Below are 26512 nucleotides of genomic sequence, written 5' to 3' on the forward strand. Positions count from 1 at the left end.
CTTACAGATAAGGGTAATTACATTTCTTATATTTTGTTATTAAAGATCTTGGGTTGTTGCATTGATTTCATATTTTCTGAAATTAAGTCATACGGACACATGGACAGTTGGGGATTCTATAGGAGTCCCAATTCACCCTCTATCAGTAAAGAAACTGGTGATTATGATGGAATAACATCACAGATAACATTTAAAAGATATAAATGCACTATGTTTTTAATACAAATATATTTTTTAAATAACTGGTTCTTTCATTTCACGTAAGTCATTTTTATATATTAATAATATAGAGATAGATTCTTGAAAATCGCAAGTAATATGCACCGAAAATTGGTTGTCTGTTTTAAAAGATCAAGTATACTATTTTATATATATATATATATATATATATATATATATATATATATATATAAATTAAATCCATTGTATTATGGGCTGATTGAAAATTAATACCATTAATACACCAAATGGCTGCGTTTTAAATCTTTTGGAGGTTATAACATGCATACATGGTGTCATTATTCAGAATGTTTCAAGGAGTATCTGAAATTTGTTGCAGAGGAAAACATTTTTTTTACAAACCCACATGATTTAAGAAAAATTGAATACATTTAGAAGTGAATAAAAGTTCACTGTTGTGAATGTGCTTCCAGCCTTGTTGTGAATGTGCTTCCAGTCTTTAACAAATTAAAAAATGATCATTGTATTTTTTCACAATACTTGAGAACTGCAACAAATAAAGGAACAGTAGCAGCTCTTAATGAGTTAGTTTACCAGTCCCTATTTTTAGCAGGGGCTAATAAATATTTTTTATTTATTTATAAAGGACTTCATTTTTAGACAGATACGTGTTTCCACCTCATCAAAGTCTCTCTTCAGAATCCTTTCCACACAGGTTTAATTGAGACTATAAATCTGTAAAACATCCAATGCATTTGGAGAGAACTCACATTTTTGAACATTTAACTGCCATAAATCAAGCAAGAATTCAAGTTCTCAATTTAAATGTACTAGTTTTCACAGAATGAAAAACACGGTATTATGATGTCAAAGGAAATTTCCTGTACATAAAATAAGAGATTACATATTAATACAAATGACATGAATTTATGGTGTGAACATGGCACGTGACTGGAAACTCCTTAGAGTAGGCAGCAAAAGATGTAATTTGTATAGATGTGAAATGGTTATTATAGCATGTAGCACATACACTGACCATATTTCTGATTTCTGCAGGGTGAGAGAGGTCTCCCTGGTTTACCAGGCATAATAGGTTTTCCTGGATTGCAAGGACCAGAGGGACCACCAGGGCCATTGGGTCATAAGGTAATCAGTTGTGACTGCAAATAAGGATTTTTGTATTACTGGTTATAAATAATATTCCTTACAATGTTTACATTTGTATTGCAGGGTGACACAGGAGAACCAGGATTTCCAGGAACAAAAGGAACCAGAGTAAGGGAGAATTCTATCTCGGTTCAACAAGCAGCCATGGTTCTTTTGGCCATTTTTAATGCCTTAAGCAGGGTTTAGAAATTTAGAAATGTATGCAATGAAGTTGTGACTCTGTTTGCGCTCTGTAACAAATGAGTTATTAGAAACGATTGCAGACAAAGAGCTGGGTTCATGGTTTAACAGATTGGAATCGGGACATAAACTAAATAAGTAACAGCATAACTATCATTCCAGATTTAAATGAATAAGGGTTATGATATTAATTAAAATCAGAGGGGAGCCCACTATCAATGATGTATTTATGTTTTTTGACTGGTCAAGTATATGTCTCCAGCCACATTTTCTAGAACTTCAGCTGCTCACCTATTATTCCCCATAGCTTAAAAATACAGCTATTTTTAATATCACATCTTTTTGAAAATGTGACCTTTTGTCATAAACCCTAACATTACCTCTTTCTACTCTATACAATTTACAAATCCTTTTCACTTTTACACTCCAAACCATGTTTGAAATGGTTACTATTGGGCCATCTGGTAGATGGTGTGGTATTTTGTTGATTTGTGTCTTCAACTTTTCTTTGATTTTAGGGTCCTGCTGGTTCACCGGGATATCCAGGAAACCCCGGCCTACCTGTAAGTACACAGAAAATACTGGAACACATACACTTATCTTCTAAATTATTGCTAATATTACAAATTCTCTTGTGTGGTAACAATTTTTTTTTCATAGGGTTTACCTGGACAAGATGGCCCACCAGGTCCACCTGGAATTCCAGGGTGTAATGGCACAAAGGTAAGTAGTCTCCTTTAACAACATGTATCAAAGTGGTCTCTTCTCTAAATCCCCAATTATTTCGGCAACAGATTAGCTAAAACATTAATCAACTGGGGTGCTGAAATTGCCAACTGTACATGTCCATGTTCTGTCCATGTAGTTGTTCAATGCCCACATGCAGTAAGCCGCTCAAAGTAGAGTTTCTGCAAAACTCCTCGTACTCACAAATGCTAAAAGAACCCAATCCATACCACTTAAGACTTAAGATGCATACTATTTCATATTACATACATATTTACATTCAGCATAGTATTGTGCTCCTTTGATGCCCTGCTCGTGTGGCGTGAGGATGATTACGTAGAGTCATGCTATGGTCAGAAGGAGGGATTTTGAGTCAGTGCAGCAAGTACCCGTGAAACTTGCATTGAGCGCCCCCCAGAAAGGGAAGGACACAACATAAAAAGCATAAAAGGTATAAACATTGAGATTTCTGGGTAGCTGCTAGAATAATAATGGCCAATAAATACACAAAACAATGCATAAAATACAGCAAATACTATTCAGATACACCTATCTAAGGCATAAATATTGGTGATTCCATCATGCTATATGGCCAAATATTACGTTGCCCGCCACTAAGTCAAAGTTGCCCAAGTTTGATGAGTCCTATCTAATTTTACATGGCTATATTGCTTATAAGTGGCTGAATCAATGGGACTTCAATGGGTTTTAACCAAAATGAGAATCTGAAGCAATTTAAAATTTTCTCTGGACACCATGAATGAGGCATCTATGTGTGGCAGGTGGAGCTGCTCAACCTCAAGGTTTGGTCAGCATAAAAAGTAAAAAGTAAATACCTGCCTCCGGGATTGGGGTTGGGCAAGTGGCAAACATCTGGTTGGCCATTCATCCACCACCAGCAAGCAAGCAAACCTGCTCCATCCATCCATGCTTCTAGGGATTCTTGCTTGCCCATGGTCCAATCAATATTAATGATGACCCTGAAGAGGATGATCATGATTTCAATTCAAAATCCATCTAGAGCTGAATTAAGAGTTCATTATTTGGTTGATGTAAAGCTCTGGTTCATGACATGCACGCCAGAGTGTCTAACAAGTAATTTAGCTCAAAAGCCATATAGGAAATGTATGTATAAACATACCTGAGAAATTTCTGGCACCGGCTACCTGGAGCGCCCCTTGTACTAACACCGGTGGTTTGCCCAGCTGATGTCAGTGGGCGGCCCCCCTAATGTTGTGGGACACAAACTATTTTTAAAGTTTGGGAAGTGGGACGTGCTGACGAAACCCAGAGAGTTTCAAGGTATGATGTATAAACCATTTGGAGTACAAGCAAGTTTTCCTTCCAAAATAATGTGAAACTCTTCTTTGCCCCTTCTAGGGTGAACAAGGACCTCTTGGTCCTCCTGGGCTTCCAGGTATAGTTGGATATCCAGTAAGTATTACATTTTACTAATTCATTTTTTCACATATACAAATGTATGCATTTTTGCTACTTAAATATGTGTAGAAACTACAGCACCAAATACCTACTAGCAATGCTATAAATGTGGACTTATGTGTACATTTCGTCAAAACCCCAAATACTACTTTCTAAAATGTAGTAGATGTATTGTGCAAAGGAAAATCCCATTGATTTAAAACATTCAACATAATGACTTTATTTTCCCTTCTGGTGTGTCCGTCTCAGATCAGTCAGGGTACATATGTGGTTATGTACTTGTTCATACACTAATATAGTATAGTGCTTAGATTATAAAAATGATCAGAAATCTACATTTAACTTCCCAGTGGCTTCTTGTTCATGAATCAAAATCAAAGAGATGGCCTTCAGTGTTAGGGCTGTTTATAAGATGTAGAATTGATTACATAACTTTTCAGTTTGAAATGTTTTTATTAAAATATATTTGAGATGAAAGATTGGGGTGCTGCTGGTTTTCAGTTTCATATGCCACCAGTCATTAATCATGATCATGTTTTTATTCTTTGCCTCATTTATATGCTATTTGTTTTTCAGTACATAAAAAGCTCCCTACTCACTATGTCACCAAAAAGCATTCATTATTGTTAAAATTGTTACATGGTGCTATGGATTTCCATAAAGTATCATTTGTTGCCAGTTTCAATGGAAGCATAATACAAAAATCTAAATTTATATTTAATAGCGCGTTGTTAATCATAGCACCAATCTTCTGTTCCCAAGCGCCAACAATTTATGCGGAGCTTCTTACAATACATATATTGAAGGGGTATGACAAGACTAGATTTGACAGACTAAGACATACCGATAAATTTGATATACAGGGCCTTGCTTGCAAGCTTACAATCTTGAAGAATGGGGTGAGGGCAAACGTAAGTCACAGAGAAAGGGTGAGAGGTAGTGTGGTGGTTGTATCAATGACAAGGAAGTTCTAGCAGCTAAGATGGTGCGGCTTCTCTGAAGAAGTGGGTTTTTAGATGTTTCTTAAATGTTGGGAGGGAGGGTGAATACTGAAGGTTCCTTGGGAGTAGATTCCAGAGATATGGGGCAGCTTGAGTGAAATCTTGTAGATGGGAAAAGGAAGAGGTGACAAGTGAGGAGGAGAACCTTAGCCCATATTTTTTATGAGGGCAGAATGTATGGAAGAGCAGTGTTATGGAGGGCCTTATATGTTAGTACCAGGATTTAAAATGTAATTCTAAAGGTAATTTGGAGCCAGTGGAGGGTTTCACAGAGTGGCTAAGCAGAAGAGGAGTGGCGTGCAAGGAAGATAAGCCTGGTAGCAGTATTTAGGATACACTGCAGAGGAGAGAGTTGAGACAGTGGAATGCCAACTAGAAGAGGGTTGCAATAGTTAAGAAAGGAAATGTTACGGGAATGAACCAGAGTTTTTGTGGATATATCCTCTATAATATCATGACATATATTACATTGTATGTAAATAATTCAGGTTTAAGAAACATGCACTGAATATGGCTATTTGTAAACTATTGCCCTTAAAACTGGATTTATTATGTTTTAAAAATAATATTGACGGCACTCCAATCTGTATTATTTTTTAGGGACCTCCAGGATTGCCAGGGATGAAGGTATGTGTCTTTTTTTTCTAATTTTTTTAATTATTACTTAGGATACTTGGGCCTTATCCTAGTACCTGAACCAAGAAACACATGGACATGCTTTTATTGATGAAATAAAGTTTACTTCAGCTATTGGAATAATTTAAAATGGCCATGGTGTCCCTCCAATTAAGACACAATGACGATCCATCCTTGTGTGCCCTATCCTTCCCCGGTCATGGCACCTTAACTGGTATTTCACCTTTTCAGGACTTATTCTGGAAGAAAAAGGTTTGGTTTGCAAAAAAGAAAGAGCAGTAATGATGGGTTGGTAGTGGTGTGTTAAAGTATTTTTGAAGGCTCCTCTTCCGAACACTTTGGGGGGAGTTGACAGGAGAGTTTTCAGGAGAGTTGTGGTTTTAATGCCTTGACTTCAACATTCATTGTGAAAGGTCAACATGCTTTTGTTACAGGTAGAGCTTAGTATAATTAAGTCGCTAATAACAGACAATGAAGCAAGCTGCTGAAACCACAACTCTCCCATTAGTGAATAAACCCCTTATACTTCCATGATGGTGTGATTCACCAGGTTGTTATAGATTTTCTTTGCTACCGAAGTACCATATAGTTAGGAACTCTCACCAATATAGTGGGAACTCTTTACCTCGATACACAAGCATATGCAGGATGTCAACTGAGAGGTTTTATACAGTGTCATAATAATGTCATATTCCTGTGCATTCGTCTTCATTTATTAGATTATATTACAATTTAATATATCTGTACAGTTTAGCCATGTTTAATTTTGGCATTAACACCTTTTAACTCGTTGCATGAAATACTTCAAACATTGCTTTTTTTCCAGGGAGACCCAGGTGATGTGATCGGAATGATGGGATCCACTATAAAAGGGGACAAGGGATTTCCTGGGATTAATGGATTGCCAGTGAGTTGTCTGATTTCTTACTATAGAGTAAATTGTAATGTTTGGATTGATTCACATTTTAAGATATATAATCCTTTCTATTATAGGGTCCACCAGGTTTACCAGGGATCCCTGGCCCTATAGGTCCATCTGGCCCACCAGGGCGTTTGGTAAGTAACCAATGTATACTCTTTAACCCTTTGCAACGGAGAGCCAAGTGAATTGCTTTTTGCTTGTTTTTTAAATTATCATAGAAGCATAATTCCTGTTAGTTGGCAGAGAGGAGCTCTTACTGTTCTAGATAATAATGCTCCATTACTGTTCTAGATACTTATTTATCTAGTTCTGTTCCATGTCACAGATATTGTCTGTGAACATTAATTCTGAATGTTTGACAGGTACATGTCTAAATCATTATATTTTACTCAAATGACCTCTGCCATCATTAATTTGTAAAATGGCATTCTAATGATGTAATTTCTAGATTCAAAAAGTCATGCAAAGATAATTATTATGTGAATAATTACTAAAGCTTGCTCTGGAACATAGGAGAATATGTACCAATAGCAACAATGTACTTATTTCAATATATATAAGGTGTTCCCATTGCTGTCGTTTGTCTTTAGTACAATTACATCTTATTGCTTTTAGGGTCCCCCAGGACCACCAGGGCAACCAGGACCAAAGGTAAGAACCAACTGATAATATGCCTTAACCTTTTGAGAGCTGGAGGTGTGCATGACATACGTGAGATTTGAAGAGTTAATTATTTGTTCTTATTACATCTGAAGAATGGATTACTGATGTCTCCAAAGCTTACGTGGCCCCACATTCTTATTCCCAAGTTTTTGTCCACTGTAATGTATACCAAACTCATTTCGACCGTCTTCTCTGGGACCAATCGGCAATCCATTTTTGTCTTTTTTCCCTTGGTAACATTTATCAACTCTGCAAAGATGAATTATTGTTATTGTAATTAATAATAAACAGTTGTTAAAAAGTTCTTATGTTTGTCTTCCCTAGGGATCAATGGGAATAAGCTTTCATGGACCAAAGGGTGAGAAAGTAAGTCTCTCTTGTAATACTATTTAATGTTTGTAGCAAATAATAAAGTAAAAACAAATTTGAATTTAGGTAACTTTGCCTCAGCACTAAACAGCATAATGGCTGGTTGCCATAGTCATAAATAATAGTTTATAACAGGTGTTATGTTAAAACATGGAATATATGTGAAATATTGATAAATATAATATGGAAGCGCTATGTGGATGCTATGTGAATGTGTTGATGCTGTGTGAATACAATTCAGTATGATTATTGGTATTGTTTTATAGGGTGATCACGGAGCTACTGGCCCTCCTGGACCACCAGGCCCAGCCCCACATGGTCAAGACAGCAAAGGAATAATCATAGTGTATGGGGAAAAGGTAACACATGTATATATGTATAAGACTGTTACATATACCCATAGCGATCCGATGCAATGTTGCAGGTCACTGAATTCTAATTGGCTTTATATACAATTTATATATTGTCATTTTCATTTTTCAACATGGGATCTTCCTGAAATTAACTGAAAACTTTACTTGATGCACCCATTCGTTACAGCTCTGTTCTGTTTTGTATTGTGTTGTAAAGAAGTTGCAACATATATCAATGGCACAGACTGTTTCTAAAGATGAGGGTGGATTTGGCATTAGATTAAAGTGCCTAAAGGATATGAACTCTGAATTTTTCTTATTAGGGAGAAAAGGGCATTCCAGGTGAAAAAGGTGAACGTGGTGATCCAGTAAGTACAATGCATTACAGTTATTTAAAAATATATCTGATGAATTATTATTTGAACACAAACTAGTTTGTGGGGCATATGAAAGCAAAAGGTTTGGGCTGATGTAAAACGTAATGAACAGAATGGAAGAAAGGGCACATTCTTTATATTGTTATTTGGCCCATACTATATGATGCATTATTGGTTTATGTTGAGGCTGCAGTTCATCAGTGCTCATCATGTTTTTACCATAGATTCCTTTCCACTGTTTAAATATCATTCTTCTTCTTCTTTTTTTTTTTTACATAACTGGTTCCGTAGTGATATCATTAACCACGCTTTTTGTAAATTTTTTTTGCTCATGTATATAATGTGCTTATTTTAAGGGTGATCCTTTATCCAGTATCAAAGGTGAAAAGGGAGAACCTGGAAAGCCAGGACCAAGAGTAAGTATCTTTGCTTTTTTTTTTTTAAATCAGATATTTATATTTTACTATCTAATATCCTTGTGTTTCAGTAAGACCAAACTCTCATGTTATGCACTACTTGCTATATTCTGTTTTGTGGAATATGATGATGCTATATAAAAGAAAAAATGATAATCACTGAATTATGTCACTATACAGATACTCATAAGAACAATCAGTAATACAAAATACAATATTTTATGAAGGAAAGCTAGAGAAAATCTAATCCTTTAGCAAGTATCAAAGTATCCTTTAAGTTAATTACCAGAAACTATTGGGTTTCTGCCTTTTTCTCCGAATCTATCACTTCACCATTGCCAGTGCTTTGCCTTTGATAACAATGGCACATAATACTATCATAATAACATAGTAAGTTAGGTTAAATAAAGACCTAAATCCATCAAGTTCAAGGGTCTACCTACCCTCCTTTTTTTGATCCAAACAAAGGCAAACCCCCCCAATTAAACTATTTTTCAGATTTTATCACTTTGTGGCTTCAAAAGGTAATCAGATTTATACTTTAATCAAGAAGCTCTAAAATATTAATGTATAGCCCTGTATGTTATGCCTCTACTGTAAATAATCCCTTTCTTTGTTGTGTATGAAGTCTTCACTCTTCCAGTCTCAGAGGATGACCTCTTGTTCTTTGTACATTTCTATGAATGAACAGATCACTGGAGAGCTCTTTATATTGGCACTGTACATATTTATACAATCTTATAATATCCAACATGCCAATTTCCTAGCATATATAGACGCAACCTCCAATCCCCTTATTCATTTTGTAGCCCTCCTTTGCACCTTTTTAGTTCCATAATGTCATTTTAAAAAAAACAGTGCCCAGAATAGATTTTAAGATACTGGATTTGCATTTTCTATTTCATACATTGGTTTTTAAGTCTGATCCCTAGATGATATGTACCATGCATTAAATACACCACTCTACCCATTTATAGAGGACTGCCTAGTGTTTGGGCTACCATTACAGTTGTCCCCTCATTATGCATAACACTTCAAAAGAGACCAACACTTTCTAAAGGAGCCCTTTGTAACCGGCCTTGGCTATCTGCTACCCTCCGTGGGTGAATGTAGCCAGATAGAATTCTAGCTTTTCTAACATTTTCTGGAGTTCAATTCTATGCTTCTCTTACATCTTCATGCGTCAAGCTTATTTTCAGTGCAATATTTATGTAATGTGCAATAAATAATAATTAACTTACATTTTATTTAAGGGGAAACCTGGAAAAGATGGTGATCAGGGAGAAAGGGGGCATGATGTAAGTATTGTTTTATTTTATACAGTACAACATCCAAAGAAGCATCTTCAGCCTGCTGTGACCCAGTTGGAAATCAATACCAGCTATCTCCAACCCTTATTTCTTGTGTAAATTAATCATGGATGTACTAATAACAATAATTATAAGAGTTAAAAAGTAGAAAAATATATTCATTACTTGTCTCATTTCTTTAATAGGGATTCCCAGGTGTACCAGGATCTCCTGGACTCCGCGGTGAAGATGGCGTAAAAGTGAGTAGAAAGTATTATTGCACTATTGGGTTTGTAAAAAGGAGGCCTACCCAAGCTAAATTACGACATAGGAGCATATATCCACCATAGGTTTTGATGCATTGGATATATGCTCCTATGTCGTAATTTACTGATGAGTTGAATGCATTAACCAACATTTGCACATACGTGATTTGCTATAAAATCTATCACATATGCAGAACATGGTTCCCAGACCCCCCACCTAGGACATTGCATCTTTTAGTAGGTTCACAGATTTACAATGTCATTGATTGTTGTTTGATTGCCATTTTTGGGGACAGACTTACATGTCACTTAGTACCAATTGCAGAGTGCTGCGTAATACTCTTTGTATTTTAACTATTTTGTATCCCCATTGCATGGTATTGTTAAGTGTTGTGAAACCTGTTGTCACCCAATAAATGACATGACATGAGCCTTGCTGTCTGACAAATGCAGAATCCAATAACATTTATTATTATGTATTTTATGTACTACATGCTCACATTATTGTTTCCTGCAGGGAGATAAAGGTGATGTTGGCCCACAAGGACCTCCTGGAATTGTAAGTATATACATATATATTGTATGTTAGAACTGAAAACTGACCTTAATATCCTAACATAATATGTTGGATTTCTCTTATTATGCGCTGTGTATGGGTCTAGGTGATACATGATGGGCAGGAAACAGTTGTTGGAGAGAAAGGAGAGCCTGGCTTACCTGGTTATCCTGGGCCCAAAGGAGAAAAGGGATTTATCGGTATGTTATTTACTGTAAACTTGTACCCCCATGTTTGTTTGGTTGCCATATGACTTCTACAAATTGCTGGAGGCAGACAGTGTGGGTAATCTGTAGGTTAGAGGGTATTTCCCTTATTTCCCAGGGCTTTATGCCAGCAGAATCATGTCACTCCTCACTAGGGAAACAATAACATTTGTTTTACCTTTTAAAAGTCCTAAGACCTCCTTCTGGTTTCTAGACCTCCTTAATACTTTCTAGGGATCCCTTCGCATTGGTTTCAATACATAGGTGTCAGATGTACCGTTGTCTAGTTTCTATACTTGGGATCTGATTATAGGGAGGCTATTAAATCACATGCCATGTGTTAATCAGTGATGTTGAAACCGATTAAGGTTAACATAGGTTAATGGAATCAAGCCCAATTTAAGCTTAATTATATGTTAAATCAGCAGAATAGGTGGAACATCGGTTTTAAATACAACATAGGTTTTGATGTATATGTAAAATCATCTCATCATAAGAATGATAGCAAAAACTTAGTGTTGATGATCTGCTGATTATATGAGACACCGCAGAACAGATTAAGAAAAATACCTGCCACGTCTTTACGACTCCCAATGACCTTATAATGCTGTCAAAACTGTTTATGAGTTTTTAAAGGACGCTTTTTAATTTTTTCTTTTCATTCATTCAAAGGTATTAAAGGTATTGCAGGAAATCCCGGACCACCAGGTAAAATATTTCTAATGTGTAAAATATTTGGGTCACATTGCCTTATAATGTTTGATGTAGGGAGGATTTGTGATCAAGGTATCAGATATCTACACAACATGCAACTTGCATCCCAGATATGGCAAGAATGCATACATAGCTCAACTCTAAAATGGTTACAAAATAAAATTTGTACAATACACTTTTACCATCCAAAAAAAAAAGGCGCATAGGTATAACTTTTGGAATCCATGGACTATTTTGCACATCTGCTGATTCAGAAAATGTGTTAGACATTCCACCATGTTTACATTAGAATTCTATATTGAATCTTATAAATCTGAAATGACACTAAATACTATAATATACTTTAGAATTCCATCAGAAAGGGACAAGTCTTAACAAATTGTGTACCAAGGTGAGATATTTTACCGTAGGTCTGTATTCAGTTTACATTTTTACAGTGTATTTCACACATGGCTACTGACTTTGTCAGATTTTTCCCAAACTCTAAAACAATTCATCTGTGCTTTTATTCATGCATGTTCTTTTGAGGTCTGAGTACTAATGTCAAATGTGTTATTCAAAGGCTTGATTATCCCTGGACCTACTGGAGCACCTGGTCTTACTGGTGAAAGGGGTGAAAAGGGTGAGCGTGGTTTACCAGGATTACCTCTTGAGGGACCAAAAGGCAGAGATGGACAACCTGGTCTTCCAGGTTTACCTGGACTTCCTGGCCCCATAGGTAAGTAGGATAGGAACATAGCAATTGGCAGCATATAACAACTATTAGGTGAAACCCTCTGTCTATTTTCCTACTTTAAAGATTCTCACTTAAATGATTCTTGGTTTTGTCTTAGATTCAAGATATGTCTATCCCATACTACTACTCTATCTACCACTCTAAGTAAAACATCTTATACTGTTCAAATCTAAGCTTTTGACCCTTTAGCTTTAGACTATGACCTCTAACATTTATCCTCTTCTGAAAATGACTTCTGTTGTATACTTTGTTAAACCTGTATATGTACTGTGGCAGGATGACCAGCGTTTTCAACAAAACACAGTACATTTTCTACTATATTAGGGTTTAAGGCTGACTCTCCCTCTCCCTTATAGCACAAACCAAATGCCTTCAGAGGCTCTGTTTTAAACTCTTGCAGCGTAGGTTAATTACATCCAACTTAAAGAAGCTGTACTTAATTTATTAACCATATGATACTAGGAATAATGACCTGCAACCTGCTGCTCACAAAAATACATAACTCTGCCACAGTATTTAAATGTTTCTATTATATCACTTCTATCTTCCCTCTTCCAAGCTATAAGGATGTTGTTGTAGTCAGATTCATCGATCGTTCTTCAGAATGTTTGAGCAATAATAGATTTACTTGCTAGGGCAAACCCTTTCAAATTCCATTTAGCAGCATCAAGAGACCATCCAGGGAAATGACGTTTTCACGTTCTCTAAGCATCAGTCAGACCTATTGAATTTATTGCTGAGATATTTCTTCCTACTGTTTGGTAACAGTAGCTCTGGATTTCCTCCCCCGATTCCTCATAATCCTTGCTATTATTGTAGCAGTTTTCATGTAGCAATTAGAGTTCATAGTGGGATATTATAAGGTCTAGTGATCCCTCAAGACTACATGGCTCAAGAAGGTCAGCGGCACTGTACAAATAATACATAGAGATATTTACATTTATTTAAATACTGTGATGCAGTGCTGTAATTTGAATGATCTTACATTGCAGGCTTATGTATAAGAGTCTCTTAAGCACAACCCCCCCCAAAAGTCAAGCCATAAAAGAACCTCACAAGCAGTTTATAAATATATGTTGGTATTTTGTGACCGAACACATCAAATTCACATTAGTAGTATTTATAAAGGCAGGTAAATCAATTTACCTATTGTGCTGCAAGAGGGATTTTCGGCATTGAGCCCATCACATCATTTAACCTTTTTGCCATTGGTAAACTACTTGTAGGAAACGTATTTTTTAATTATGTCTTTAAACATTTCTAATTTTTTTTTGTTTTTCTTTTTCACTTTTTTACTGAATTTATTTATTAAAATATAACCATATGTGTTGGTTTACATTTACTAAATGTATAGATCCCACTCAAGAATGTTTACCTGGACTTCCTGGAGACGCAGGATCTTCTGGTGAGCCTGGACTTCAGGGATTCCAAGGAGAGAGGGGACAAAAAGGTACATTTCCATCAAAGACCATATTGTGATAGGGAGACAGTGCTAGGCCTAACTCAAACTAATGGGGTCGGTTACAAATTACATTAGTAAACTATGTTATCAATCTCTTGTCATTATTTTGTCTGAAGCTAAAGTAATAATGTTTTTGGTAACTAAAATGTTGATGACAAATTAATGGTCACAATGGTTGTTTTACAATAGTCATTTGGTTGCCTTTTTTCAGCCATTTGGGTAATTATAAACAAATGTTGTCTGCTTTTGGTTGTTATGGTGATAACACCACTTTACAAAACTTCATATAACAACAGGAGATATCTGTCCGGTAAAATTAGAATGCATGTGACAAAAGTCCAACTCGCATAGTCACATTTACTTGCACTTGCAGAAATTAATACTTGCATATTTACCTAACAAATATAGTTGCAAAGTTCCCCTGAAAAAATATGCAGTTTAATAATGAAGTATGTGTTTAACTAGACATATTCCACAAAGCATTTTCACTTACAGCTGTGTGAAAATCTGTCTGCAATTTAGCTCTAAATTCAACAGAATGGATTGGTTCAATTTATCTGGCCTGTAAAATATATACATTGTTTTTTGTAATTGACTGGATAAAATCTGGCAATTTTAAGCTTGTATTCCCTTAAAATTGACAGATTCAATCCTGTCAATAACAAAAAACAAATTCAGGAAAGATAAACTTGTGTTCTATGTAGTTCTGTTTGGGATAAAAAATGGCCACAGATTTTAATATGTTTGGGAAACAAAAACAATCCTCCCCCTGACAATGACAACCCCCTTCCCAAAGTTACAACAGCACCATTAACCTCAACATAAAAACCAATCGGGAAAGAGCATACTGAGATTCACCTTTCCCACACCAGGTTCTAAGCCACCAACCAGCTCGAAACCACCAACACCAACCAAACCAGAAACACACTATTTCCTATTAACCAACAATGACACTGATGAGAAGAACCTCAATCATCCTACTAATAACAGGGAGGGAGGGTGGGAAATTCAGGCAAGAAAAACTAATTAAAAGTGACAGTCACAAAATGGAGGGACCTATTAATACAGGACCTTCCAAAGTCCCTTAACCAATGTTCCTTAACCCCATTATTCTAAGGCCACCTCCTCACCCAGTCAAAGCCCCTTTCACTTCGCTACACTGGTTCCATGGGCTACATGATGATCCATGATAACTAAAATCACACTTGCCTCCCATATGTAAAATGATGGCAAGAAAGTGGATGAGGTATTTTGCACACCGTGTTATAATTACTGAACATTTTTGGGCACAAGCTATTAGAGATTAATCTTTTCTTAATATTTTTAGGTGACAAAGGAGATGCCTGTCCAACATGCGATACGATTCCTCAAGGACTTCCTGGAGATCCAGGTCCCCAAGGTCCTCCCGGAGAACAAGGTAAGATTTAACGCATTTATTTTTTTAACATTCATAAGCAAATGTATTATCAGTGTGTTGTGAAATCATTAAAATATACCATATATATGTTGTCTCTTTATATATAAAATGGAAAGGTCCCAACCAATCATCCTTAATTTTTGTTTTTGCACACTGTACTTGCTCCCAACCTTTCTCTTTTTACTGTCTTGTTCCCAACCCATTCTCTAATTTGAAGGGAACCTTCCTTAGACCCCAGGGAAGGTTCTTCACCATCTGTTCTAGGATATGTGCATCATCATCTAATTACTATGCTGTCTCCCCTATTTCAATCTGTTTTCTATGTAGAAGCCCTACTGGGTTTACGAATGATCTCCTCATCACTAGAACTAACGTTCACTTCTCCTTACTCATCCTTCTGGGGCACCCTTTGACATTGCCGATCAACCCCTTCTCCTCATACCCTTTATTTTTACGGCATCTATGACACAGTTACCTCCTGGCTCAAATGCTACCTCTCTCAATATACCTTTAGCATCCCTTTCTTTGGCAATTGTTCAGTCTCCTTTACCCTCTCCATTGGTGTGGCTGAGAGCTCAGTTTTCAGTCTACACCTTTTCTCTCCAGTTCTAATATCTTCTTTTGGATTTCAGTACCACCTCTAGTTTGACGACACATATGCAATAATCTACCTTTCCTTAACTGGCCCTGTTGCAGAGGTGACAGGGCCAGTGCCTCTAGGGTGCCCGGTGTGACCTCTGTGACCCCCTGTTCCTGTCTCCTCAAACTGAATCGAAATAGTTTAGAAAGGGCCCTTCTGACCTGGATCAGTATGGCCCTTTCTAAACTATTTGGACCCCACGGTGAAGCCGAGGCTGCTCACAGGCTATGTACTTGTGTGTATGTGAGGATGGATGTGTAATTGTGTGTGTGTGAGCATGGATGTGTACTTGATTGTGTGTGAGCATCAATGTGTATTTGTGTGTGTGTGTGAGCATGGATGTGTACTTGTGTGTGTGTGAGCATGGATGTGTAATAATGTGGTGTGTGAGCATGGATGTGTAATTATGTATGTGTGAGCATGGATGTTTACTTGTGTGTGGGCATAGATGTGTACTTGTGTGTGAGCATGGATGCGTACTCGTGTGTGTATGAAGGCATGGATATGTACTTGTGTGTGTGTGAGCATGGATGTGTAGGTGTGTGTGTGAGCATGGATGTGTAAGTGGGGTAAGATGAAGAGTGTGTTAGTGAGTATGAGTAAGTGTGTATAATTTGTGTAAGTGTGTTTACTGTTTACATATGTTGGCAACACAGACAACTTGTTTGGGGGCAATGATGGTACAGACCAGCTGTTGAAGTTGGGGGCAACTGTAAGGAGCTACCTGGAGGTGGACTAGGGGAGTCCGAGAAGCCTGTCTTGGTATTCAACAGGTTTAAATCAGCAGGCAGAAGAGAAGTCAGGACACGATCTGGGTCAGCAGTGTTGGTATTCAACAGGTTAAATCAGCAGGCAGAAGAGTAGTCAAGGCACAATCTGGGTCAGGAGGTGATCAATAGGTTAAAGCAGCAGGAGACGGGAACTGGATATCAGGAGAGCAATAGGGAGAGCACAGATATGGGGAGACACTGAGCTAACGAGGTAGCATCAGATTGTTTCTGCCCTTTATTACTCCAATCCATTTCTAAACTCTGCCAAAGTTATTTTCTAGTTCTATCGTTCTTTATTTGCTGCCCCACTGTGCCAGTTTCCCCATTAGCTCCCATACCCTTTGGCATTAGATTTAAAGCACCCCCATATCTTTGCTGTTGTTCTCAAATTCATCCCTAACCGTTCACTTTGTTATGTCCTGTCCAGGACTTGCTTTCCTCTTCAAATGTTGTCACTTCTTCCCATTCTCCTCTACAAGATTTTATCCCTGCTGCACCTATTCTCTGGAGTCCCCCCCCCATCCTATCAGATTCTCCCATAGGCATTCTAACTTTAAATGTTTGCTAAAAATCCACCTGCTCAAATTCCTAATTCCATCCTCCTAATATCCACAACCTGAATACTGAATAGAAACCAGCCTTTGAGATTGCGAAACACTGATTTCCCAACAGGTATAGATTTTGGATATCGACGTCCATGCATCAGCCATAGTCTTTGGATATCTCTTGTTCATATTATTTAGGAGACCCACGTTTCTTGGGTTATGGGCAGAAATATACTCTATTTGAGACATAATTAATATTTTCCAGGTTTTCCTGGACAGCCAGGAATCAAAGGAGATAGGGGTCCACCTGGTTTTGATGGGCTACCCGGAGCACCAGTAAGTCTTATATACATTAAAGTTGTCTTTGCGTATGTTGATTATGTACTGTACCTCAAAATATTTTATTGTACATTGCTTTTAGGGACTTCAGGGTATTCCAGGTCTGAGGGGCAGCCCTGGAGCAAAAGGAGAACCCGGTGAAGTACATTTTGAATCAAGACTGAAAGGAGATAAAGGAGATCCTGGAATTCCAGGACAGCCAGGGACTCCTGGAAGAGAGGGAAGGCCAGGGAGAGATGGTCAGCATGGGCCACCTGGTCCCAAAGGTGTATCGGTATGTTTGTTTTAAGTCAAATATTGTGTGTTGCGTTATCTTGATCTGTCTCCATTAACAGAAGTATTCACCTTGTGTCAACCCAAAGACAATGCAAACATTTATAACTTTACAATCCGCTTTCCTAAAAACAGAATCTTCACATACCTTAATTGGTGACTGAAGAATAAATGGATCAGTCAATGTACCTGTCTCACTTCTCTATCCTTCAACCCTCCTGTTATTGTGCTTTAACCCTTACCGCAAGACTCCTATATTCTATCCATGTTCTTAATTTTTACACCTTTATATTTTATTCCTGCTCTGCTCTACCTGTTCCCGGCCTATACTATGTTAAAGATGACAATCCTTGCTTCCCTTCTTAAGTAAGAACCATAGTTATACAGAATGGTTTCCAATTTGTGTTTTAAATGTTTGCCTGTTTGTTAAAGGTGACAAAAGTGTTATATACTGGTTATTCCACTGATTAACATTAACACATATCTAGGGAACATTTGGGGCCAAAGGGGAACGTGGACCTCCTGGGGATGTTGGATTTCCTGGACCATCTGGTGAACGAGGCTTCCCAGGACTTCCAGGAGTTGGGCCAGCAGGTCAACCTGGGGAAAAAGGGGACCAAGGAGTACCTGGATTTGTAGGCATTCCAGGTCATCAAGGTAAATATTTTATTTGTTCACTAGAAGCTAATCATGTATAATAGATCAGTATTATACTGTTATATACCACCTATTTATGTAATAACTTATTATAATTTAACTTTACAACACACACTTGCAAAATACACACATAAATGATTACCCTCGTATTGGCATATCAGTAGTAGCTGGTACTATCCTTTGGATAATTGGAAGGCTATACATTAAGCATATACCTTACTAATGACTTTATATTATTTTATAAGCCCAGTAATGTATAGCCTAGACAAAAGTAATCTGCACTGTGTTTCTCACAAAGTATCTTATTTTGTTACCAGGAAATAAGGGAGAACCTGGAAGAGTCATTTTGAAAACAGGAACACCAGGGCCAATGGGAAATGCAGGCTCCCCTGGTTTGCCAGGAGACCAAGGTACTACCTTCTCTATTTAAATGGTTAAAATCTGTAGTTTTGTATGTACATGTATTTTAATCACTAATTTTTACAGGTGAAAAGGGATCTCCTGGACTTCCTGGAAGACTGGGTTTTCCAGGCGAAAAGGGTGAACCTGGTCTACCTGGTGTCTCATATCCTGGGCCTCCTGGTGCAAAGGGTACGTATTTCCATTTGAGATTGTATGTACAAATTACAGAGCTGGTAGCGCTCAACTGGACACAAAATGCCTTGACTTGTGGACAACTTGTTCCTACTTATGCAAAAATACCTAACATAACTTATGTATGTGCATTAACTCATCTCCAGGGCCGTGCAGACTTAAGGAACAATAATAAAAGCATACATCTGTGAAAGACAATATATTAATACATTATTATTAAACAAGTTACTAAACCTAAGACTAAGAGTTATATGCAGAATGACTGGAACATCCAACCATGGGCCCAGGCATGGGTGGGCTGGCCAGGGGGCCCCCGGCCACCTCCAAAACTTTAAAAAAAAAGCCACTTGACTTTCCCTGCCCCAGGCCACAAGGTGCCAGTCCCCCTCTTGGCCTAGGTAAATGCATTACAAGGTTAAAAGTTTATCTCTCCTGTTGTATTACTATGGTAATGGTATATTAGTTTGTTGTGTTTTAAGCTAAAATCTTAGATAAACTTTGTGAAAGCTCTTCTACTAAGGGGATGCCGGGATATACATCAGTAGCTAGACACATCTAAAATATGTTGCCACACTCTGTAGTCCTACATATATATGTAAAGTGTTTATTTTCGCAGTTTTTTATGAATGACAATGCCATGTAAAATGGATTATCAGATATAATAACATTTCACATAATTGTGATCCACATGTTAAGATCGAATGGCTCAGCCATCAGATGATCAACATTTTTGTTTATGATTTTGCAGGTCACCAGGGAATGCCGGGACCTCCAGGACTGGATGGTATTCCTGGTCAAAAAGGCTTAGATGGCATACCTGGCATACAGGGACCACCCGGACAAAAAGTAAGCCAGGAATATTAGTCTGATTCTTTGAATTCTCATAACTTTCATGTTAGGGGTGTACTCACTTTTGTTGCCAAGGTGTTAGATATGTACTACCTTCTTTTTAGTAGGTATGGTCCTTTTCACTAATTGAAGAACAAAACAAAGTGGAATTGCACCAACAATTGAAAATGCACCGAAACACTGTTTGCTGGTTTAAAGCACAGTTCCCAGAAAGTGGGGGCATTGTCCCTGATCTCCCATTCAGGCTTAGTATTACCCAGGAATTCACTACCTAACTTTGTAGTATTCCATGGTGTGAATGTGATTAAGTCTGCATCTGAAGTAGTCCAAAGCTAGATATAAGCAAAAGGCAAATTCAAAGCAGTAAGGAATTCTAAATTAGGGGTCTGGTAAGTATTGATGTAACAGCAGCGGTGTATTTTGACTTTGTGCTGCCCTAGGCAAGACTAAACTCGGGCACCCCTCTAATCTAAAATTAGACCCGCCACTTCCTCTGTAAACTCCACCTGTTCCTCTCTGTACGTTTAAAGTGGATACTGAGTGCCTACTTATCTTTAAATAAAATAATGAAAAGTGTAAATTCAACCATTTTTACAAAGATCACTCATCCATGTCAACTATACTATATGGATCACAGACACACAAATTGGTTGAATTAGCATGTGGTCAGTCCACGTGAGCAGTAACGCCACACCAAGGCTTCAACCGCTTTTACTGGACATTCATACCCCATTTGCACCATTCATGCAAGACAGTGCAACTGTACAGATCAACACATCCAATCGTTTATACTACCTAGCACACACAATGACACACATTCACTCCCTACTTATATCAATCAATCAATCATGAAACAGACATTACAAGGTTTTTTTGTCTGCAATCGGATCCTGCGGCGTCGCACACAAGAAATTGCGCGGGAACCGGGAATACCTAGAGTATTTGGCACCTGGGGCGGATCCTGTATGTGGCACCCCCCTCCACACACACTTTAAAACTGCATAGCTTCTATCGTTAGGCAAACATTGACGGGGTTACAGCATCATTGTTATCATTATATACTGAGGCAAAACACTGACGGTGGTACAGCATGACTGTTATCATTATATACTGAGGCAGACATTGCGGGTGGTACAGCGTAATCCCTATCATAAAATCCCTATAAACATTGAGACAGACATTGACAATAATGCAGCATAACCCCTATCACTATGTACTAAGCCAAACATTGATGTGGTGTAGGCCTACCACCTCAGTGTCTGCCTTAGTATAGGGATGCACCGAAATGAAAATTCTGGACCGAAACCGAAAATTTAGCATTCACTTGGCCGAAACCGAAAAAAAACCCACACTTTAATTGAAAGTAACACACCAAAATTGGACAAAAAAATTTAAATAACAATATTAATATACATATACATATATATATATATATATACATATATATATATATATATATATATATATATATGACTGTTAACAGCAATCACACTCCTATCATGCCCAGGCATACCCAGATTCCAGCATGTACTGGTTGCCTGGGCATGATAGGAGTGTGATTGCTGTTAGCAATCATATATATATATATATATATATATATATATATATATATATATATATAAAGTAATATTGTTATTTAATTTTTCTGTCCAATTTTGGTGTGTTACTTGGACAAAAAAAAAAAAAGTAACAATATATATATATATATATATATATATATATATACCGCATTTGCTCGATGCAAATGCTCTGAAAAATACTCCTCGTCTTATAATCGAGGTCGTCTTATAATCAGACCTCCAGAAATGCCTTTAACCCCCTTTTTTTTGTTTTTATTTCCTTTTATTTGCCAACCTGCACCCCAGTTATGCACATCTGCCCCCAGGCTTGCCACTCTGTCTCCCTGATATGCCTTATACCCCCCTACATGCCACTCTGTCCCATGATATGCCTTTTAACCCCCCTATATGCCACTCTGCCTCCAGAAATGCCAGAGTGGCATATAGGGGGGTTAAAAGGCATATCATGGGACAGAGTGACATGTAGGGGGGTATAAGGCATATCAGGGAGACAGAGTGGCAAGCCTGGGGGCAGATGTGCATAACTGGGGTGCAGGTTGGCAAATAAAAGGAAATAAAAACAAAAAATATTTGTCTCAATCATAGCTTTTATTAAATATGAAAAAATAGTTTACATTAATTAATATTTACTAGTAAAACTTTTTTTCCTATAATTAATATTCAGATTTTGGGGGGTCGTTTTATAATCAAGGTCGTTTTATAATCGAGCAAATACGGTATATATGATTGCTAACAGCAATCACAATCCTATCATTCCCAGGCAGCCAGTACATGCTGGAACCTGGGCATAATAGAAGTTAGATTACAGCCTCCCTATGCCATGCACACACTCATTCACAAACATTCATTCACAAACATTAATTAACTCATTCATACACTCATACTCATATTCATGTAATGTATGGCATAGTATTCCTTTTTTCTGTAACTGTCACTTTTCCTCCTCCTCTTCGTTCTTCCCCTTGGCTCTTCTTCTTCTTCTGTGTCCTTCCAGTACAGTGAGCGCGGAAGGCGGTGGGCGCGGCTTCAGTGTTGTGTGCCGGGATATGACATAAAATCCCGATGTACAGCATCAGTTGCCGCACGCATCGCACAGGAGCAGGATCGGAGGTTTGCATTAACAGATCTCCCGCTCCCTTGATTGTCTTTAAGCCAGTTAGAAGGAGATCCTTGATCTCCCCAACCGAGCCTGCCCTGATCTCCTCCTCTTGCAGCGGACATTACTGTAGTAACATAGAAATACAGAATTTAGCGCCAGATAAGAACCGATCTACTATGCTATTATGTTCCTTGAAATGTATGTTTGCTCTTCATGTTCTCTGTATGACAATTCTATTTTTCTTATATTTAGGGTGAGCCAGGATTTGGTCTTCCAGGGCAAAAAGGCCTACCGGGTGCACCTGGGCCAGCTGGGTTTACTGGAGAAAAAGGAAATCAAGGACCTCCCGGTATTCCAGGAGAGCAAGGTTTACCTGGTGTTCCTGGCTATTTGGGAGTTAAAGGTAAAAATAATACAGTATAAAAAAACATATTATGTGGTGTGTGATAAGAATGGAAATTCTTGTCTCTGACAACCTGTTTCTTTGAAAGTAGTACAATGGCTTTTGCAGTACCATCAAAAGATCATTCACCAAAGAGATGTTTACACATGGGAACATGGTTTCATAGCCCCATCCTGTTATACCAAAATACTCACAAACTTCTGGATAGTTAGTAGATTTACCATTTGTGTTAATAAATTAGATACTTTACTGGTATAGTGAATGTTACACTGTAGACTGTTTTTTATAAATTGTACACATTTTTACACATTGTCCTTTTCTCATAAGGTGAACCTGGACCTGCTGGAGCACCTGGTGTACCAGGACCCCCTGGTGTCCCAGGAATGGGTCCACAAGGTCAACCAGGACTACAAGGGCCACAAGGACCACCAGGATTACCAGGTAAATGTATATACAAAAGTAGTAGTTATTATTTGCAGTTTACATATACTCATCTTTTACTTCTAGAATCTATAGATCACTAAGAGGCATCACTAATTGATGATCAACTCACTCTGATCGTTGCGGTTAGATCCACTCAATTACCTAGAAGTAATTTTAATGTTTATGGCAGAGAATAAACATCATATTATCTCACTACTGATAATACATCTTTACAAATTTCAGGACCTGGTGGGACTAAAGGAGATAGAGGTTTTCCTGGTTACCCTGGGACAGATATGCCTGGACCAAAGGGAGACAAAGGAAGCAGCGGCATCCCCGGGCCCACAGGCGCGACAGGAACAGCTGGCCTACCGGGCCTACCAGGGAAAGAGGGCTTTCCAGGACTTCCTGGTAAATTCTTGTCCCTTTAATTCAGTTACATCTTATATTGTTTTAGCGCTCTTCATAATCTGAAATCTATATTTGTAAGGTATGTTTTAAATTAATCTATATATATATATATATACATATATATATATATATATATATATATGCATGAGTGCTCTGTAATTTCAGGACAAAAAGGAGAAATGGGAGTGATGGGAACACCAGGAACTGTTGGCTCACCAGGATCACCTGGGAATCCAGGGCAACCAGGAGAAAAGGGCAAGTCCAATATTAGTTGTAGCTTATAATTAAAATAGCATGTTATTCTAGCATTATAAATGTCATGAGAAAATACTATACCTTATCTTGAAACCCCATGATAGCAAAAACTGAACATGAAACTTGTGACTTTTTGAAACGCTATCCAGCTTGTGCACAAATTGATTGCTTGGTCACTTATTATAAATAGCTGACTTTGCCATTTTATATTAATGTTTCTTCTGTGCAGAGATGATTGGTCACTATGGAGTACAATTGCCATATGGCACAAAAGCAGTTGGCTGGTGAGTTGGGCTAAATGGCACCAGAGTAAACCAGCTAACTAAAGTAGACGGTTGCGTGGTTTAGTAAGCAGTTAATTACTATGGTATTAGCTAGCAGGAGAGAGTGCAAATATTTGAGGTATTCCACCCACACAACTGTATGCCAGTGTAAAAGGGTTCCAGTAAATTATAAGACTATACATATGGACAGACTGTCAGAAGAGTAAGAAGGTATGTTGGGAGACACCTAACAGCAGGAGTGAGACTAGGAATGGTGAGGCAGTGATAGTTGGAAGCAGGGAAGTTACCATTAAGGGGCAAGTCCTAGTTTAAACTTTAAAGGATTAGATACTAGGTAGAGTCTGACAAGATTTGGGAGGACATTCCATTAGAAAGAGTCAACCTTTGAAAAGTACTGTATTTAAAGATGAGATGTAGAGTATAGGACAGAGGATAGGTAAAAATCATCATATGAGTGGAGGGACCAGATAGGTGTGTATTTCACAATATGTGCAAAGTAGTAGGTAGAGGAAACTTTGTAGGTGAGAATCAGGATTTTAAATTGAATCCTGAAGCCGTATAAGCAGACAGAGAAGAGAGTTGTTAGTAGAGCAATGGTTAAGGAAGGTATGCCAATGGCAATGATTTTAAGTTGTAGGCAGCAGTTTCTGGAACTATACTATATGTGAGGGATGAATGAGAGGTCAGAGTCAATGCTTGGATGAGAGGAAAAAAGATAGCAGAAACCTTCTTTTTGTGACTGGAGAAAGCTTGCTTTGGGTAATGGAAGAAGGAGAGTTGAGGGTATGTGAAAAGAAAAAGTTGAATAGATGGGGCTGCAGGAGGGAGAGCCTGTAGAGACTACATGCCTTATTGTGTCATTTTTATTGTAAGTAGCAACATCACAGGTTACTGGGCTAATGGTAGGGATGGCCATGAATGGGTATTAGTGAATTGAAGATGCCGAAATGTGTTTAGGGTTATGAGACAAGAAGGGAAGGGAAGTAGGTTTGCCTAGCAAAGAGTAGGTATAAGTAGTAGAACGTTCTATGAATTTTAAGTGGTAGAACTCTGATGTAGATCGAAGCTTCCTGCAGCTATGTTCAGTAGTTTGGGAGCAATGTTGAAGATATCTTGAGGTTATCATATAATTACCATGTACTTGTTACCGGTGCATATTCTCATATTTGTAGAGATTTTTCCAAAATTAAATATTTTCAAACAGTAAAATACAATATTTAAAATTACAAATGTAAGTAAAATTATAATAATTTGTATTAAGGTGGTGCAGGTATAGCCTGATAACTTTTATGTTATAAAAACTGTATTGGCTTTGAATTGGTTATATTGTCACTAATATATTGTATTTTAGCTATCTTCCCATGTAAAGGTTTTGACCTTCTACTCTGTGTTAAATGTCTTTAAATTTTGTATAGTCTCTATGAAGATATCTAGTGTAGACACATTAAAACTCTGTGTACCATGTTGAACTGCATTTTATAAGTTATTCAAGTTTAAAAAACTTGTTGAATTAAACCCATAGTAATAAGCTCATTGAAACTACAACAGTTGAATTGCATTAACATAAGACCAATTAACTAAAACAGATGGTTAATCAAGGTGTTTATCCTGTGCAGGTGACCCTGGTCCAGTTGGCTTCCCCGGATTGTCTGGTTCTCCAGGACTAAAAGGTCAAAAGGGAGAAGAAGGATTACCTGGCCCCCCGGGTTCCATGAAAGACATAGATATGGAAAGCATGAAGGGTGATAAGGGCGAGCAAGGAGAAAGAGGTATGGGTGTTCTTGAATTTTGGCTTACTTCACCAAATAAAAAATATAATTGGTTTATTTGGGAGATTATAGTTTTGTACTCTTTGTACAGTTCTAGTGGAAAAGAGGTACCCTACAGTACTTTCCATTACATTATCAAAATGAGCCAATGCATAGGACTAATGAATGCTCCATATTAATGTAACTTAAGTAATTTTTGTTCCTGTCAATATTGTGTGACATACCTGGGAACTCTCCGGGTTTCACCCGGAGATCTCTGGCTTCTCCGGTTCTTTGGGTCAAGACCCGAATCCTCGCCCCATTCCTGTCCATTTTCCCTTTAAATGGGGGTGTTACCCACTGACATCACTGGACCGCCCGCCTATGTCAGTGTGCAGTCCTGGCTGTGTCCCGCAAGGGAAGGCTCTGGGTAGCCAGAGTGAAGAAGTTCCCAGGCATGTTGTGTGGCCTGCAACAGGTAGCCAGTGGTGGTGCTAGAACAGTGATGGGCAACCTTTTTGGCGCGGTGTGTCAAAAATCGGCAAAAAATCGAGCATAACTCGCGT

General features: G+C 37.8%; 1 protein-coding gene across 1 annotated transcript in view; it reads left to right on the forward strand.

The window, feature by feature from the left end:
• COL4A1 (collagen type IV alpha 1 chain) overlaps positions 1-26512 on the forward strand; it is a 72048-nt gene that overhangs the window by 31002 nt on the left and 14534 nt on the right. The window contains exons 3-34 of the mRNA XM_053455264.1: positions 1237-1326; positions 1411-1455; positions 2046-2090; positions 2188-2250; positions 3634-3687; positions 5295-5321; positions 6157-6237; positions 6324-6386; positions 6868-6903; positions 7240-7281; positions 7551-7643; positions 7961-8005; positions 8371-8430; positions 9684-9728; positions 9926-9979; positions 10503-10544; positions 10648-10741; positions 11420-11455; positions 12024-12179; positions 13552-13647; positions 14987-15076; positions 17297-17367; positions 17453-17644; positions 18132-18300; positions 18618-18710; positions 18787-18891; positions 19643-19740; positions 22675-22825; positions 23153-23266; positions 23492-23659; positions 23825-23914; positions 25815-25967. Coding sequence (XP_053311239.1) covers positions 1237-1326; positions 1411-1455; positions 2046-2090; positions 2188-2250; positions 3634-3687; positions 5295-5321; positions 6157-6237; positions 6324-6386; positions 6868-6903; positions 7240-7281; positions 7551-7643; positions 7961-8005; positions 8371-8430; positions 9684-9728; positions 9926-9979; positions 10503-10544; positions 10648-10741; positions 11420-11455; positions 12024-12179; positions 13552-13647; positions 14987-15076; positions 17297-17367; positions 17453-17644; positions 18132-18300; positions 18618-18710; positions 18787-18891; positions 19643-19740; positions 22675-22825; positions 23153-23266; positions 23492-23659; positions 23825-23914; positions 25815-25967 — 2761 coding nt within the window. The remainder of the gene's footprint in view (positions 1-1236; positions 1327-1410; positions 1456-2045; positions 2091-2187; positions 2251-3633; positions 3688-5294; positions 5322-6156; positions 6238-6323; positions 6387-6867; positions 6904-7239; positions 7282-7550; positions 7644-7960; positions 8006-8370; positions 8431-9683; positions 9729-9925; positions 9980-10502; positions 10545-10647; positions 10742-11419; positions 11456-12023; positions 12180-13551; positions 13648-14986; positions 15077-17296; positions 17368-17452; positions 17645-18131; positions 18301-18617; positions 18711-18786; positions 18892-19642; positions 19741-22674; positions 22826-23152; positions 23267-23491; positions 23660-23824; positions 23915-25814; positions 25968-26512) is intronic.

The sequence above is a fragment of the Spea bombifrons genome, chromosome 2 (genome assembly GCF_027358695.1).
Source record: "Spea bombifrons isolate aSpeBom1 chromosome 2, aSpeBom1.2.pri, whole genome shotgun sequence".
NCBI classification, from domain to species: domain Eukaryota; kingdom Metazoa; phylum Chordata; class Amphibia; order Anura; family Pelobatidae; genus Spea; species Spea bombifrons.